This window comes from Panthera onca, chromosome B4 (genome assembly GCF_046562875.1).
Source record: "Panthera onca isolate mPanOnc1 chromosome B4, mPanOnc1 haplotype 2, whole genome shotgun sequence".
Classification (NCBI taxonomy): Eukaryota; Metazoa; Chordata; class Mammalia; order Carnivora; family Felidae; genus Panthera; species Panthera onca.
Window position 1 is genome coordinate 94,068,793 of NC_138345.1, and position 17,243 is coordinate 94,086,035.

Below are 17,243 nucleotides of genomic sequence, written 5' to 3' on the forward strand. Positions count from 1 at the left end.
TGAGAGAGAGTGTGTGAACGAGTGGGGGAGGGGCAGAGAGAGAATTCCAAGCAGGCTCCCCCCTGTCAGCGTAGAGCCCCATTTGGGTCTCCATCTCATGAACCTTGAGAACATGACCTGAGCCAGGATCAAGGGTCAGGTGCTTAACTGACTAAGCCGCCCAGACCCCCGAGAGAAAATGATTTATATATAAATAACATACTGTTATATCTATATCTATCTATATATATGTAAATAACATACTGTTTTGGTCTTTTTCCTTATTTATATAGTGTTTGAATAAATTTGAAAGCTCTCTAATTAATGGAGAATTTCAAATAAGTAGTTGCAAAAATGTAATGGATCTCAAAGTTCCTGTCATTTAACCCCAGTAGTCAGCAAGAAGAGTCAGTCCTGCCACATCTGTTTCTCTCCTTCTTGTATTATTTTGAGCAAATTCCAGGCATTGTATACTTTCATCTGTAAATATTTCAGTATGTTTTTTTAAAGCGTGAAGGGCAGTTAGCTACAATACTGTTATACACTTAAAAAAAAAAATAACAATAGGGGTTTCTGGGTGGCTTGGTACATTAAGCATCCTACTCTTGATTTCAGCTCAGGTCATGATCTCCTGCTTCATGAGTTCGAGCCCTGTGTTGGGCTCTATGGTGACAGCACAGAGCCTGCTTAGTATTCTCTTTCTCTCCTCCTCTGCCCCTCTCCTACTCATGTGTGTACTCTCTCTCTCTCAAAAATAAATATTAAAAAAATAAAAATAAATTAACAATAATTCCTTTGTATCAAATATCCACACATTTTTGAGTACATAATAAGGCCGCTATAATAAAATCAAGTCTCTTTATTTTTATTTATATGCTTCCTTCATTCCCCTAAGTTCTATAAGAGGCTAAATAAGTATTTTATTTTATTTTATTTTATTTTTTTTAATTTTTTTTTTCAACGTTTTTTTTTTTTATTTATTTTTGGGACAGAGAGAGACAGAGCATGAACAGGGGAGGGGCAGAGAGAGAGGGAGACACAGAATCGGAAACAGGCTCCAGGCTCCGAGCCATCAGCCCAGAGCCTGACGCGGGGCTCGAACTCACAGACCGCGAGATCGTGACCTGGCTGAAGTCGGACGCTTAACCGACTGCGCCACCCAGGCGCCCCTAAATAAGTATTTTAAACCCCACATAGCAAAATAGAGGAGGAAATGTTGATAGCAAAGAGAATGTGGGAAGAAAGAATAGAAAGAACACATCGCAATAGCAAATGCTTATTTTAGCAGCTGTGCATTAGAGAAACTTTAGTTTTCCCTTTCTGAAAGTAAGTACAAGATTAAACTGTGTTCTTGTTTAGATTGTTCACTTACTTATGGTTGGGTGAGACCTGCCCTAGAGTGCATCTGTCTTGATCTACCATTTATCTGAATCTAGCCTTTCCCCCCCATCAGTTTTATCTTTTAAGTGATTCTTGGATGTAGTGGAGTCAGGTGTCAGAATCAGACACACCAGGATTGAATCCTAGCTGTTATTTATTGGCATGTTTGATCTGGATGAAATTAATTATTCTCTCTGAGCCTCAAGTTCTTTTTCTGTAAATTAAAAAAAAAAAAAAAAAAAAAAAAAAAAGATACGAGGGGCGCCGGGGTGGCTCAGTCAGTTAAGTGTCCGACTTCGGCTCAGGTCATGATCTCACAGTCTGAGTTTGAGCCCCGCATCGGGGCTCTGTGCTCATGGCTCAGAGCCCGGAGCCTGCTTCGGATTCTGTGTCTCCCTCTTTCTCTCTTCCCCTTCACTGCTCTTTCTCTCTCTCTCTCTCTCAAAATAATAATAAACATTAAAAAAACTAAAAAAGTAAGAACCAGTTCAAAGGGTTGGTGTGAGGAATAACTGGAATAATGTATATAATGTGTTTGTGTGTGTGTGTATCACACATGCAGAGTATAGGTGTGTATGTGTGTAATGTGTATGTGCATGTATGTGTATATAAATACAAATGACGGTGTCCTGAAGGTTTCTCATGTGTGTGTATATATATGTGTGTGTACTTCCATTCCTTCCAATATCAAAGTATCGAGATTGACATTAGATCAGACCTTTGTAATCTCTTGGCTAGCCTGTTGCAGTAACCTCTTGACCAGTTGCCTCTAGTCTCTTCTCTCTAGTTAAAGTCCTTATTGCCTTGGGAATTATTTTTTCTAATCTACACTAACTGCACTAATCTTTACTACATCAAAGTGTATCTACACTTGGTAAAATGTAGATCTGACCATCTCTCCAGGATAAACTACAAGCAGCATTTTCCATGTTAAATGAAGCTTTTAATGATCTGTCACATATCTGCCTCTCTAGCCTGATGTTCTGTCCTTCTCTTCTTTGTTAGTTTCATTAGTGCCAGACTGTTATTCCCTGACTGTCCTGTATTATTGCCCTGCCTTGTCGACCTATTGAATTCCTACACAGGGTTTAAAATTTTATTTTTTATGTTATATTTTATTTACATTTTATAACTTATATTACTTATAACTTATATTTTACTTCTCCTGAAACATTTCCTTCCCTCCCCCAGCCCTCAGGGTAATCATTTAGTGGCTCACAACAGGCTGTGTACCTTCTCTTTAGTCCCATTTCATTGCACCATTCTTAGAACTTGGTGCCAGGATTTGCCCCGAGGAGTTGAAGCTGGCAATCATCCTTCCATTCCAAATAGAATAGACACAATTGATAAAAAAAACTTATTAAATACACTAATATTATATATGGATAAATGTATTTAATAAATAAAATTTAAATATTGGTGGTTTTTAAGGAAGTGACGATGGAATTTGTAACACTTTAATTCGTTATACACTGTTGAGATAGCAATCTAATTTTTAATGACAGGCTGTTTCTTCCATAATTCATGCTGAATTGAGTCATTTGGGAATTACTAAAAGCATCTGTACCTTCCTCCCTGCTTTCCATCCTCCAGCAGTCTTTCAGTAAGTTGAAAGAGGAAAATAATACAGATGTAAACATTTCTGTATGTTATATACAGTATATATAATATAATATAATAGATGCTTGCTTTGTTGAGGAAGAACATTTAGAACAGTATGCCTATAATTTAACAATATTTTTAATTTTTTTTTTTTAACGTTTATTTATTTTTGAGACAGAGCATGAACGGGGGAGCGTCAGAGAGAGAGAGGGAGGCACAGAATCTGAAACAGGCTCCAGGCTCTGAGCTGTCAGCACAGAGCCTGACGCGAGGCTTGAACTCACGAACCGTGAGATCATGACCTGAGCCGAAGTGGGACGCTTAACCGACTGAACCACCCAGGCGCCCCGAACAATATTTTTAAACCAAACAAAACAACCGTTGTTTTTTTTTTTTTTTTTTCTCTTGATGATGTTTGTGCTGATATTTGGCAAGTATTAGATTAACACTTGTTAATTCTTCCCATCAGAAAGTCAGAATCTGGTCTTCCTTCTGGCCTACAGATACACTCATCCACCACCTTATAATCAGGATCATTGGTTCCAATTCCATCGCTAAATAGATGAAGATATTGGGGCTCAGAGAAGTTTAATTCACCTGCCCAAGTTTGCAGGTGTAAGTTAGAGGTTGATCAAAGCTAAGACTTGAACTTTCTTCTTTAGGTACTGGTGTTTCTGTTCTGCTGTGGTGCATATAGCTTGGAGGAATTTTAGTAAATATAGAATTAAAATTATTTAATTTTCAGATATTAAATTGGTCTAAAAAAGATTAAAATTACAGCCTTAAAGTTTTCTTTCCTTAGAGGTAAATCTTTTGTTTCTTGTTAAGTAAGTCAAATAAGGGGAATATGCTTTTTGTGAGAAAATGGATTTTATTTGTTCTTTTGGACTATAATAGAAATTGAGTTTCTCGATTTCGTTTAAATTGTGTATGTATATCCATTTTATCCAAGTGCTTTAGTTTTTAATTGAAAATATTGTAGCAGCAATTCATCTTAGTTTCTTGAGTTATTCTAGGGATGTTTTTTATTTTCAGTTAGAAAATTCACTCCAAATAGAAAAAAGAATTTTTATGACAAGTTACTGGAAATTTTCTAGGCATTTATTAAATACGTTAATACATATGAACTTTTTAGCAACAATATCTGACACAGAGTTAACTTTAAATATTGGCTGCTGTTTTAGCTGTGATAATACTGACTTCTAAAAAGAAGAAATAACATGAAATGCATATGGCTAATCAGAAATAAACTGTTTTGGGGTGTGTTGGTGGCTAAGTTGGTTGAGTATCTGGCTCTTGGTTTTGGCTCAGGTCATGATCTTGCTGTTCGTGGGTTTGAGCCCTGGGTTGGGCTCTGTGCTGACAGTAGGGAGCCTGCTTGGAATTCTCTCTCTCTCCCTCTCAAAATAAATAGAGAAGGGGAGAGAGAGAGAGAGAAGAGAGAGAGAATGAATATGAATGAGTGGGAGAGGGGCAGAGAGAGAGGGAGAGACAGAATCTGAAGCAGCCTCCAGGCTCTGAGCTGTCAGCACAGAGCCCAACACTGGGCTCAAACTCATGAACTGCGAGATCGTGACCTGAACCGAAGTCGGCTGCTTAACTGACTGAGCCACCCAGGCACCTCTTTAAATGTTTATTTTTGAGGGAGGGAGGGACAGAGAGAGAGAGGGAGAGGGAGGGAGGGAGGGAGGGAGAGAGAGAGAGAGAGAGAGAGAGAGAGTTGCAAGCGAGGGAGGGGCAGAGAGAGAGGGAGAGAGAGAATCCCAAGCAGGCTCTGAACTGTCAGCAGTGAGCCCAGTGTGGGACTGGAACTCGTGAACCATGAGTTCATGACCTGAACTGAAGTGGGATGCTTAACTGACTGAGCGACCCAGGTGCCCCAAGCTTCCATATATTTTAAAGAGCAAAAGATTTTCAGACCAGTGTGATTGGTGGCTGATTACTAGCTAAGTTACATTTTATGGAAATTGTACATGCTTGAAAAAGGCACTGAATTTAATCTTAAAATAATCTTTTTCAGAAGTGACTTGAATTTAAACAAAGTTTAAATGTATCCTCCAGAACGAAAACTTGTAGGTAGATGCCCTGCCCAAGGGTGCTGTCCCAAGTGTTATGTACGTTTCTTTTATTTCTCAGCATATAAGGTAGAAAACCCAGGCACAGATTTCCAGATGAGAAACCTAGGCACGGGTTGGCCCAATAATTTGACGGAAGTGAATTCAAACCTGCCTCTCTTTGAGACTTGCATTTTATGTTCGTTACTTTTGTTTCAGTTTATAGTCTATTCTGCTTTGCTTTCACACCTCAGACATGCCTGAAAAGCCCTTCAAAGAGCTTTATCTTTCTCATTAGTTTCTTGTTCTTTGGGTCTTTTCTTCGGCTTTACTTTTTCTGGAAGTCTTTCTTGTGATTCATTTGCCCCCTCCTCTCTGGTCTCTTAATACCCTTTGTGTCTTCTGTGGCATTTATTACACTGTATCATTGCTTCTACTTGGCAGTCTCCTACTTTCTTCAGACTATTTGGGAGCAGAGACAATTTTTCATCTTCTTTCCCCAGAGCCTGACACATAGCAGGCCCTCAAAATACTTGTTGAAAGAATAGCTGAAATAGTATGTATATAGGTCAGAAAAATAAGATGGATGTTGCAGGGATGATGGATTTTATTCCAACATAAGAAACATTTTTACTCAAACAGTCTAACACTGGAATGGCAAAGCAGTTCAACTGGTGGTAGTATGTTGTGGTTAAGAGCTCGGAGTCTGGAGTTCAACAGATGGAGGTCTTCGTCCTGGCTGTCTTAAGCTGCAGTGTCTTTATAAATGCACTGGAACTACACTTGATATTTAGTGAGTGCTCAAAAAATACTAGCTGCTATTCTGAGAGAAACTGCCCTACCATCCTATATGATTGGGACTGGTAGTTGGATGGCTCAGAGTCCCGTTCCCTCCTTCTCCCTCTGGGTTATTTTGAAGCAAATCCAAGTAATTTTCAGTACATATATCTAAAAGGTAAGGATTTTTTTTTTTATATAACCATAATATCATTATCCCTAAAAATTGACAGTAATTCATAACATCAGTAATATCCAGTGCTCAAGTTTCCTTGTTTGTCTCATAATTTTGTTTTCTAGTTGGCTTTATTCAAAAATTCAAACAAGATCCTCACATTGTATTTAGTTATATCTGTTAATTCTCTTTAAATTTGTAAGTTCCCTCTACCTTTTTTTTTTTTTTCTATTTTATTGAAAAAACCAGGTGGTTTGCCTAGTAGAGTTTCCCAAAGTCTAGATTTTGCTGTTTTGTCCCTGTGGTGTTATTTAACATGTTTGTTTTTTTTCTGTGAAGACCTACCTACAGGCTTGATTTGTTTGGGATCCCCCCCTTTTTTTTGAGGGTGGCAAGAATGCTTCATGGATGGTGGTGCTGTCCATTTCTTACTTCACCACATAATCCCATAATGTCTTAATTTCTTTTTGTGATAAGATGTCATCAGTGAGTTCAGGTCCTGTTGTTCTGATCCACTAACTGTAAAGTTCCCCACATAGCTTTTTACCTTATGGCTTTAATAGCTATTCATTATTGATGCCTAGACCCATTTTATTAGGATTGCAAATTCATATTTATTAAATGGAATTCTTTTAAAAAGAGCGTTTTCTCATAAACTGTTTAGTTCTCTGATGTACAAGAAAATCAGGGTAAGTACCTGATTCTTTATTTTACCAGTTCTCAAAATAATGAATCAGCTCCCTAGCACCAATCAAAGGGGATCAGTGAGATTTTGTTTTTATTTATGATCATGAGTTTCATAAATTTAAAAATATTTTTGTTTTCGTTCCTTACAGATAATATCTTTTTGATGTTCAGGTTGTCTCATCTTTGGTGAGTGGGAATCCTTTTGATGCCACTCCAGTAGTCTTTGATGGGCTTCTTGCTTCCTGGTATAACAGGATGTTCCAGGGTCTTTTTGTACGTTACTGCCCTTGGCCTGGAAATCAGCCATTCCTCTGAGGAGCCCTCGTTCTTTTTTTTGTAGGAAATGGTATTACTCTGGGCATTACTCATTGCTCCTGAGTGGTTACTGTTGTTACACCACCTTAGTGGATACATTTAGGAATTTTTGTTTTAATAGAAATTTTTTTTCTGATTTTTCTGATTCAAATGTAGAACTTCAGAGTTTTTGCTTCTTTGATTTTATATTTATAGCTCTTCTCATGTGCTGAAAATCTTAATTCTGAATGACATTAGCATAATAACTTATTTGCCTGGTATTATATAAAATAGTTTCAGAATAGGGATATCAACATTACTAATACGATTACTGAAAATAGTTTATAACTCTTTTCACATTTTTTATCTTTAGAATATATTCTGTATAGTTTTAATGTTTTAAAATCATTTGCAGTAGCTCTTTTCTATGTTGGTAAGCCACCATCTCAGTACATAGCCTGAATCATTTGTTTTATTTTTAGAGATTCTTTTTTAAAATTTAATCTTGCTTTTTTTGTTTATGTGGTTCCAAGGTCAAATTCAAATACAAGGCAAAATCCGTTTGGAAAAGTCTAGTTTTCATGCCTATCTCCTCTTCCTATTATCTCCCTCTTCCTATAGATAACCATTTCTATTAGGTTTTGGTTTATCCTTCCACTTTTAAAATATAAGTATGTATACGTAGTAATACATCTATATGTCATATAGACATAGAAATTAATTTGTATTTTCTCCTTTTTTAGGTAAAAGGTAGCTTCCTGTGCATAGTTATTTATTTTGTTTTTTAATGTTACTGTAGCCTCAAAATCCCCTCATAGCAGTATGTAGATATTATTTATTTTTTACAGCTGCATAGTGCTTCATTATGAGCATGTACATTATTAGCTCATTCAGTCTTTTGCTGTAACAAGACTTTTGCTAATGTTGCTAGCCTTATGTATTTATCTGTTCTTTTTTATTTTGCCAGTTTATCTTTGGAATAAAGCCCTAAAAGTAGGCATCTTGGGTCATAGGTTTAATGAATATGTCATTTTGCCAGATATTGTCAAATTTTCCTCAATAGGGTTTGTACCATGTTGCATTTCCAGAAATGCAAATGCTTTCACATTCTATGATTCCATGAACTTCCAAGGTGTAAAGACATGAATTAAAGGTATATGGGATGGTTGAAAGAAAGTATCAAATGGTTACCCAGAAAATGTCGAAAGGTTAATGAGAAAACCTGTTTTCTGCTTAAAAGTGAGTGTGATTAGTAAACCGTATTCAAATGAAAATGAAATTTTCAGGGTTAATGTTTGTTTGGTATATGTATGTATTATGAATAAGCAATGAAAATATTCTTTTGGATGAAAAATAGTAAGTATTAAACACTTTAAATTCCTTGTTAATAGGACCTTTCATTTGGTGTAGTGAATATTTTGGGTGAAAAAACAAGAATTAGTTTCATTTTGAAGACTAAAATTATTTGCTACAACAGAGAAAACACTGGATTTGAAATTTGGCAGTTGCAGATATAATAGCTATAGCTTTCATTGTCCGTATATATCTTTGAAGGTTTGTGACATGTTGTAATTGCACTTTCGAGAGATTATATTAGGTCACCTGTCTTCTTTGCCAATTTTACTGCGGCCTTTTTGTTTTCTACTTGTCTTGTTTCAAACATTTTTTAAAGGATATAAAAGTATAATTTTTCAGTTTAATGAAATTTTCTGTATTTTATGAAGAAATTAGGTACTATATTGGTGCTTGCGTTTGAGAAATTTGGTAGGGTATCACTCACGATTATCAAAGTTTTATTGTAGGAAGGAAAAAATTGGGAAGAGGTGTTGGGCTCAGATCATAGAAGACTTGGTTTCCAGGCTGTTTAGTTTGGACTGTATTCTGTAGATAGTGGAAAACTAATAAAGGATTTATGAGTTCTTTCACATTCAAGTGAAAAATTTGAGTGGTACAGTTTTTAGTTTTAATGTAAACTTTGTGATATAATTGAGTGGTTATATGAAATATTTTTTGATTATGTAGATGCAGAAGTATACATGTTATTGTTAATGGCCAGTTATGGTAACAAATGTTTTTTGAGGCCATACTGTGTACCAAGTACATAGTACACCACTAAGTACTTTATTTGGATTGTCCCCATTAATCCTTACAGCACCTTGGAGAATGGAGACAATGTTGTCATTCTCATTCTCATCCTATCAGAGGAGAAATTTAAATTTTTTTAAATGTTTATTTATTTTGAGAGAGAGGGAGAGCAGGGAAGGTGCAGAGAGTGAGGGAGAGAGAGAATCGCAAGCAGGCTCTGAGTTGTCAGCACAGAGCTTGACGTGGGGCTTGATCCCACGAACCACGAGATCATGACCTGAGCAGAAATCAGCCTCTGATGCTTAACCAGCTGTGCCACCCAGGCACCCCAGGAGAAATTGAAGGCTTAGAGAAATGCAACACATTATCCTAGATTGGATCCTGGATCTATAAATAAAGCCATTATTGGGACAATCAGTGAAATTTGACTGGGGCCTGTTGAATAGATTGTAATATCAATCAGTGTTAATTTCCTGATTTTGATGGTTTTGTGGTTAGACAGGAAAATGTCCTTGCATTTAAGATACATATATTGAGATATTAAGCAGTAATGGGCATCATGTCTGAAACCTATTCTCAAGTGGTTCCAAAGTGTTAACAGTTTCATAATCTGGGTAAAAGGTATATGAAAATTCTGCAGCTCTTACCTGAACTTGAATTTATCAGTTGATCCTTGACCAACATGACTTTGAACTGGACGGGTTCACTTTATGTGGGGTTTTTTTTTTTGGATAAACACAATACAGTACTATAAATGTATTTTCTTTTCCTTATGGTTTTAATATTTTCTTTTCTCTAGCTTTATTGTAAGAACACAATATATAATACATTTAAGTACAAAATATATGTTAATTGACTGTTTATGTTATCATTACGGTTTCTGGTCAAGAGGAGGCTAACAGTAGTTAAGATGTTGTGGAGTTAAAAGTTACATGTGGATTTTCAGCAGTTGGTGCCCCAACCACAGTGTTGTTCAAAGGTCAACTATATAGTATAGTGTATATATCTCATTTTAAGTGTGAGTATATATGTATATATGTGTGTGTATATATATATAAAGATATATATAGACATGTATATAGATATACATACATGTATATAGATATATATAAAGATATATATAGATATGTATATAAATCTTTATGTATATATATCTTTATATATATACACACACATACATACACATATCTTTACTGCATCTTCTATTTACTCTAACCAATATCATATGATAGAAAAGTTAAAAATATCAAAGAAATTTTTATTTATTCCTCATTGTTACTTATTAAATTACTCACTTTGACAACATTAGCTATAACTTTCAAGTTTATTCCAAATCAGATTGTTTGTATTTTGTAATATTTATGCTCTGAGATCCCTTAATAAATGTTAAGTGATAATAGTGTTTTTTTAAATATTTTTATTAGAAGTTTATTCTTTATAATGGACTGTTGTTAAAAACACATTTTATAAAGGGGCGCCTAGGTGGCTCAGTCAGTTAAGCGTCTGATTCTTGGTTTTGGCTCAGGTCATGATCTCATGGTTTATGAATTTGAGCCCTGTGTTGGGCTGTCTGCTGGCAGTGTGGTCCTTCTCTCTGTCCCTCTCTCACTGTGTCTCTCTTTTTACCCCCTGGTTGTATGCATGCTCTGTCTCTCTCAAAAATAAATAAACATTAAAAAAACATTTTACAAGTTATATATTTAATTTTAATTTAGTTTTATTTTGTTAATATAATTTTAAATGGCACTATCAAAATAACTCCGCTTTTTGTTTTAACATAGGTTATCTTATGATGAGGCTTTTGCTATGGCTAATGACCCCTTGGAAGGCTTCCATGAAGTAAATCTTGCTTCACCTACTTCTCCAGACCTTCTTGGTGTGTATGAATCAGGAACTCAAGAGCAGACTACCTCACCAAGTGTCATCTACCGGCCACATCCTTCAGCTCTGTGCTCTGCCCCCATTCAGGCTAATGCCTTAGATGTTTCCGACCTTCCTACACAACCTGTGTATTCATCCCCCAGACGTTTAAATTGTGCAGAAATATCTAGTATCAGGTAGGAGATCATTAAGATACTTATTTTGGAGTATCATGTTAAACAAATGACAGCTTGCTTGTTTGCCTTATTTTCAGTTTTAATATTTTAGAAAATTTAAATAATAAAAGCATGTCCATGAAGAGAGCAATACATGTTAATGTTGAAGAGCAGGGGTCAGCAGTCTTTTTACGTAAAGGGCCAGGTGGTAAATATTTTAGGCTTTGCTGGCCATACAGTCTCTGTTGCAGCTATTGAGCTCTGCCTTTAAAATGTGAAAGCAGCCACAGACAGTACATAAATGAAAAAAATCCAATAAAACTGTACATATGGACACTGGATTTTGAATTTTATATAGTTTTCCCATGTCACAAAGTATTTTTATTTTGATTTTTTCCCCCCAACCATTTGAGAATGTAAAAATGAATCTTGGTTCGTGAGCCTTATAAAACAGGTAGCAGGCTGAATTTAGCCTACATTTAATTTGCCGACCCCAGTTCTAGAGTAGCACTATCTGATAGAATTTTGTGATGATGAAAATGTGCTAGCCATTGGCCGTATGTGGCTATTAGACTTGAAATGTGTTAGCTTTGACTGATTTTTTAATTAATAAATAATTTATAAATTACCTTAGTTTTAAAGCTAAGGCTATTAATTAAATATTAGTGCCATTCCAGACTTTTTGTGTTTATGCTAGTTTTGTATGAGCATATGCTGATGTTTCCTGAACTCTCCTTTATAGCATCCATGTTACAGATCCAGCGCCTTGTTCTACCTCTGCAGTCACAGCTGGGTTAACTAAATTAACTGCGAGAAAGGACAACTGTAATGCAGAGAGGGAGTTTTTACAGGGTGCTACTATACCAGAGGCTTGTGATGGCAGTGACGATATATTTGGGTTGAGTACTGATAGTCTGTCCCGTTTACGAAGCCCATCTGTTTTGGAAGTCAGAGAAAAGGGCTATGAAAGATTAAAAGAAGAACTTGCAAAAGCTCAGAGGGTAAGCAGAAAAGATGCTTTATTCTTCCATGTTTTGTATTTGAAATTAATGTTTACTCATGAAGTGGGGCAACTCAAATGAAATCATTGTAGTTTTATACCTACCTTCTTATATGTGTAGCCTCAGCTCCTGTTGGGCAGCATCTGGGAATCTCTGAAATTGGTGGAGTAGTAGTAAAAAAGCTCATCTAAGATTACTAATTGGAAAAATGAGAATCTGAAACCACTACATTGCCTGCTCCCTGTCTTACATTAATATTAACACAGATTTGATGGGTTATGTTCCATGTGTGGGTTTTCCCCTTCTTGTATATGGTTGACTTTATGGTCCTTCACTTGAAGTCATTTAGTTCAAGTCATTTTTTTTTGGGGGGGGGATTTGTTTTAGTAATAATTCCCTTTGCCATTCAGCTGGGCTTGAATATTTTCTGTATCTTGGAGAATTTTCCTTTTTTGGTAATTTGTTCTGTTTCCCATTTGGTCATCTTTAAAATTTCTGCTATTCCCAGATTTGTGGCTATGTCTTGCTCTTTTTCTGTGACTGCAGTTAAGTTTCAGAGGGAAATTTATAGTGCTAAATATTCATAATTAGAAAAAGGAAAAAGTCTCAAATCAGCAATCTTAAGCTCTCACTTTAAGAACCTAGAAAAAAAGGGGCACCTGGGTGGCTCAGTCGGTTAAGTGTCCGACTTCAGCTCAGGTCATGATCTGACGGTTCGTGAGTTCGAGCCCCATGTTGGGCTCTGTGTTGACAGCTGAAAGCCTGGAGCCTGCTTCAAATTCTGTCTCCCTCTCTCTCCCTGCTCTTCCCCCACTCGTGTGCGCTCTCTCTCTCTCAAAAATAAATAAAAACATTTTTAAAAATTATAAAAAAAGAACCTAGAAAAAGCAAAAGCAGAGCAAGCAGAAGGAAGAAAATAATAAAGAGCAGAAATCAATGAAATTGACAACAGAAAAACTAGAGAAAATGAATGAAACAAAGTGCTGATTCTTTAAAAAATAATGAAATTGACAAACCTCTCACAAGACCGACAAAGACACAGATTATTAATAGCAGGAATGAAATGGGATATCACTACAGATTCTGTAGACATCAAAAATACAATAAAGGAATAATATGAACAACTTCCTATATAAATTTGACAACTTAGGTCAAATGGGCCAATTCACATTTAGAAACTTGAGAAGATAGGGCATATTTTAAATGTGTAATTTTTAGCATGTTATGACATTTCACAAACACATATTCCTTCTCTCTTGCTACCAGATTTGTCTCTTAAGAGTGTAAATTGTTGTTTGTATCCCTAGTGCTTAGCAGAATTCAGTACAATGCCTGACATTCATGCTTCCTTATGAATGCTTCAGTGAATGGCTGATAGCTAAAATAGCCACACAGATATTTTAAAACATTTCTGGTTAAATATATTTTATCGAAAAGAAAAATCAGTAGCCTTTTTATCTTTTTTCCAAAGGGAAGGGATATGTGATTGTATTTGGCAGAAGCCATCTGGATCAGACTCTGTTGTCTTAATACACAGTAGTAAGTGCAATCACAGTTTATGTAGAGCTGAACTATTGAGCATATATATCTATCATTGAGAATATGTTGTGGTTACTTATTGATGAGAACAGATTGCTAATTTCTTAGCTCCAGTTGAGAATTTCTTTTAAAGTCTTATTTGCTGTATTTAGAGGTCCTGTTGAGGTAATTGAAATAGTAATGACATGTGAACATATACATATGGTGAATTATGAATGTACAAGATAGTATTAATACTTAGAGGTTAAGTCTTGAAAATGTCTTGAATATGAAAATATTTCTTGATTGTATCAGCCTGTGAATTAAAATTATGTCAACGACCATTCTCTTTATTCTGATTATTCTTTTAAGAGACTACAGAGAGTTATTGTTTTTCCATTCTTTTACCTTTAACCTATTTTTATCTTCTTCTATAAAGTGAGTTTTTTACAGGTGGTATATAGCTATCGTTTTGCTTTTTTATCCATTCTGTTAATCTTTGCCTTTTAATTGGTGTGTTTAGACCATTTACATTTAATGTGATTATTAATATGGTTTTGTTTATATATGCCATCATTACTGTTTTTGTTTTCTGTTTGTTCCATATGTTCCTTTTTCTTTTTCCTTCTTTTATGCTTGCTTTTGGATTAATTCCATATTTTTGCTGATTTCATCTTGTCTCCTTTGGCTTATTAGGTATATATCTTTGTTGTGCTGACTCAATGATTGCATTAGGGTTTATAGTATACATAATTAACTTATCCCTGTTTAGTTTCTAATGACATTATATTATCTCACATACAATGTGAGAACCTTACAAAAGTGTACTGCCTGTCTCTTCTTTTCCTACCTTTGTGCTATAATTGTTTTTTGCTCATGATTATATTTTGAACACATAATTGGTTTTCAATACGTTTTGTTGATTAAATGAATGTATATATATGTATGCAGTTACATCATTGTATGAATAGACACACTTGTTAGTTAGGGACATGCTAGCTGCTTATAAGCAACCCCTAAATTTTAGTAACTTAAAGAAGTTAACTTTTATTTATTGACCATTCTGGAATAGATGTGCATAGTTGTTAGGCAGATCTTTATGAAATAATTCAGGGCTCCTTTTTCTTCTGTCTTGGATGTTTGTAATCTTTTGGAATTTTATTATCTATATCTAACCAGTGAGATGAGGGGAAAAGAAATCTTGGAGAAGGCACACTGGCTTCTAAAGAGCCTTGACTTAGAAGTGACACACACAACTTTTGCTCACATTCCATTGCAAACCAATTTCATACTGATACTTAGATGTGTGGTGGGCTAGGAAATGTAGTCCCTACTGGGCAACCACTTCCCAGCAACAAATCCATACCATGTGTAGGGGGAATACTAATGTGATCATTGATTTTGAGGTACAGAGATGCCAGAAATGATACTGTAGTTCTTCACTTGTTTGGCCTTCTGTAGGTCATTGCTGAAGAGCAGTTTTGATGGAATTCTGAAGTAGAAGTTGGGCTTTGGTTTACCTTTTTTAAATGTTGCTTCTTGGGTACTAACCAAAGCAATCTACGTATTTACTGCAATTCCTATCAAAATAACGTCAGCATTCTTCACAGAGCTAGAACAAACAATCCTAAAATTTGTATGGTATCAGAAAAGACCCTGAATAGCCAAAGCAATCCTGAAAAAGAAAACCAAAGCTGAAGGCATCATAATTCCGGACTTCAAGCTGTATTACAAAGCTGTAATCATCAAGACAGTATGGTACCAGCATAAGAACAGACGCATAAATCAATGGAACAGAATAGAGAACCCAGAAATGGACCCACAAATGTATGGGCAACTAATCTTTGACAAAGCAGGAAAAGAATATCAAATGGAATAAAGACAGTCTCTTCAGCAAGTGGTGCTGGGAAAACTGGACAGCAACATGCAGAAGAATGAGCCTGGACCACTTTCTTACACCATACACAAAAATAAACTTAAAATGGATGAAAGACCTAAACATAAGACAGGAAGCCATCAAAATCCTAGAGGAGAAAGCAGGCAAAAACCTCTTTGACCTCAGCTACAGCAACTTCTTACTTGGCACGTCTCCAGAGGCAAGGGAAACAAAAGCAAAAATGAATTATTGGGGCCTCATAAAGATAAAAGCTTTGGCAAAGGAAACTTCTGCAAAAGGAATAATCAGCAAAGGTAAAAGGCAACTGACAGAATGGGAGAAGATATTTGCAAACAACATATCAGATAAAGGGCCAGTATCCAAAATCTATAAAGAACTTATCAAAATCAACACCTAAAAAACAAATAATCCAGTAAAGAAATGGGCAAAAGACACGAATAGACAGTTTACCACAGAAGATATCTAGATGGTCAGCCGACACATGAAAAAATGCTCAACATCACTCATCATCAGGGAAATACAAATCAAAACCACAATGAGATACCACCTCACACCTGTCAGAATGGCTAAACTTGACAACTCAGGCAACAACAGATATTGGCAAGGATGTGGAGAAAGAGGATGTCTTTTGCACTGCTGGTGGGAATGCCAACTGGTGAGCCACTCTAGAAAACAGTATGGAGGTTCCTCAAAAAATTGAAAATAGAACTATGCTGCAACCCAGCAATTGCACTACTAGGTATGTATCCAAGGGATACAGGAGAGCTGTTTCTTAGGGGCATATGCACCCTAATATTTATAGCAGCACTGTCAAGAGTAGCCAAAATATGGAAAGAGCCCAGGTGTCCATCGACTGATGAACGGATAAAGAAGGTGTGGGTGGGTGGGTGGGGGAATACTATGTGGCAATCAAAAAGAATGAAATTTTGCCATGTGCAACAATGTGAAAGTGCACTGTATTATGCTAAGCAAAACAAGAGAAAGACAAATATATGATTTCACTCGTGGAATTTAAGAAACAGATGAACATAGGGAAAGGGAAGCACAAATAAGATAAAAAAACAGAGACAAACCATAAGAGACTCTTAAATACAAAAAACAAACAGAGGATTGCTGGCAGGGTATTGGGTGGGGGGAAGGTCTAGAAGGGTGAGAGGCATTAAGGAGGACACTTGTTGGGCTGAGCACTGGTTATGTAAGTGATGAATCACTAAATTCTGTTTCTGAAATTATTACACTATATGTTAACTTGGATTTAAATTAAAAATAAATAAAATAAAGTGTTGCTTCCTGGACTCTGTCCCAGATTCTGCTGAAATAATATTATCGTGCTAAGGCTTGGGGATATGCATTTTTAATAAACTCCCTCATTGTTTCTTATATTTACTAAGTGTGAGACCCACTGGTATAATGTGTTACTTTCAGCTTTTAATTATTCTTCCTTAAAAGAGAGTGAAATAACTTGTAAAATAAAATTCAGTGGAATGACTTGCAGCCAGATAAAGTCACTCAAAAACATGTACCTGTATCAAATCCATATTCAGCATGGTTCTACTAACTGTGGCCATGGATGTTCATAAACATGTACTATGTTCTTTTATAAACAGATATATTTCTTGAGTAACCAAAGTATTAACAGCATTGTTCAAAGCCCTGTAGGGGGCAAAAATAAATTAGACTTGACCCTGTCTTTAAGGTGTTTACTAGCTGGGGAGAAAAGACATGTATACACAGTCATGTTTACTGATATGGAGTTGT

General features: G+C 35.8%; 1 protein-coding gene across 5 annotated transcripts in view; it reads left to right on the forward strand.

Moving 5' to 3' along the window:
• Positions 1-17,243, forward strand: part of RAB3IP (RAB3A interacting protein) — a 140,521-nt gene that overhangs the window by 98,920 nt on the left and 24,358 nt on the right. For all 5 annotated transcript variants that reach the window (XM_078449690.2, XM_078449691.2, XM_078449692.2 and 2 more), the window contains 2 exons: positions 10,815-11,090; positions 11,812-12,070. In XM_078449690.2, coding sequence (XP_078305816.1) covers positions 10,840-11,090; positions 11,812-12,070 — 510 coding nt within the window. In that variant the 5' untranslated portion in view covers positions 10,815-10,839. The remainder of the gene's footprint in view (positions 1-10,814; positions 11,091-11,811; positions 12,071-17,243) is intronic.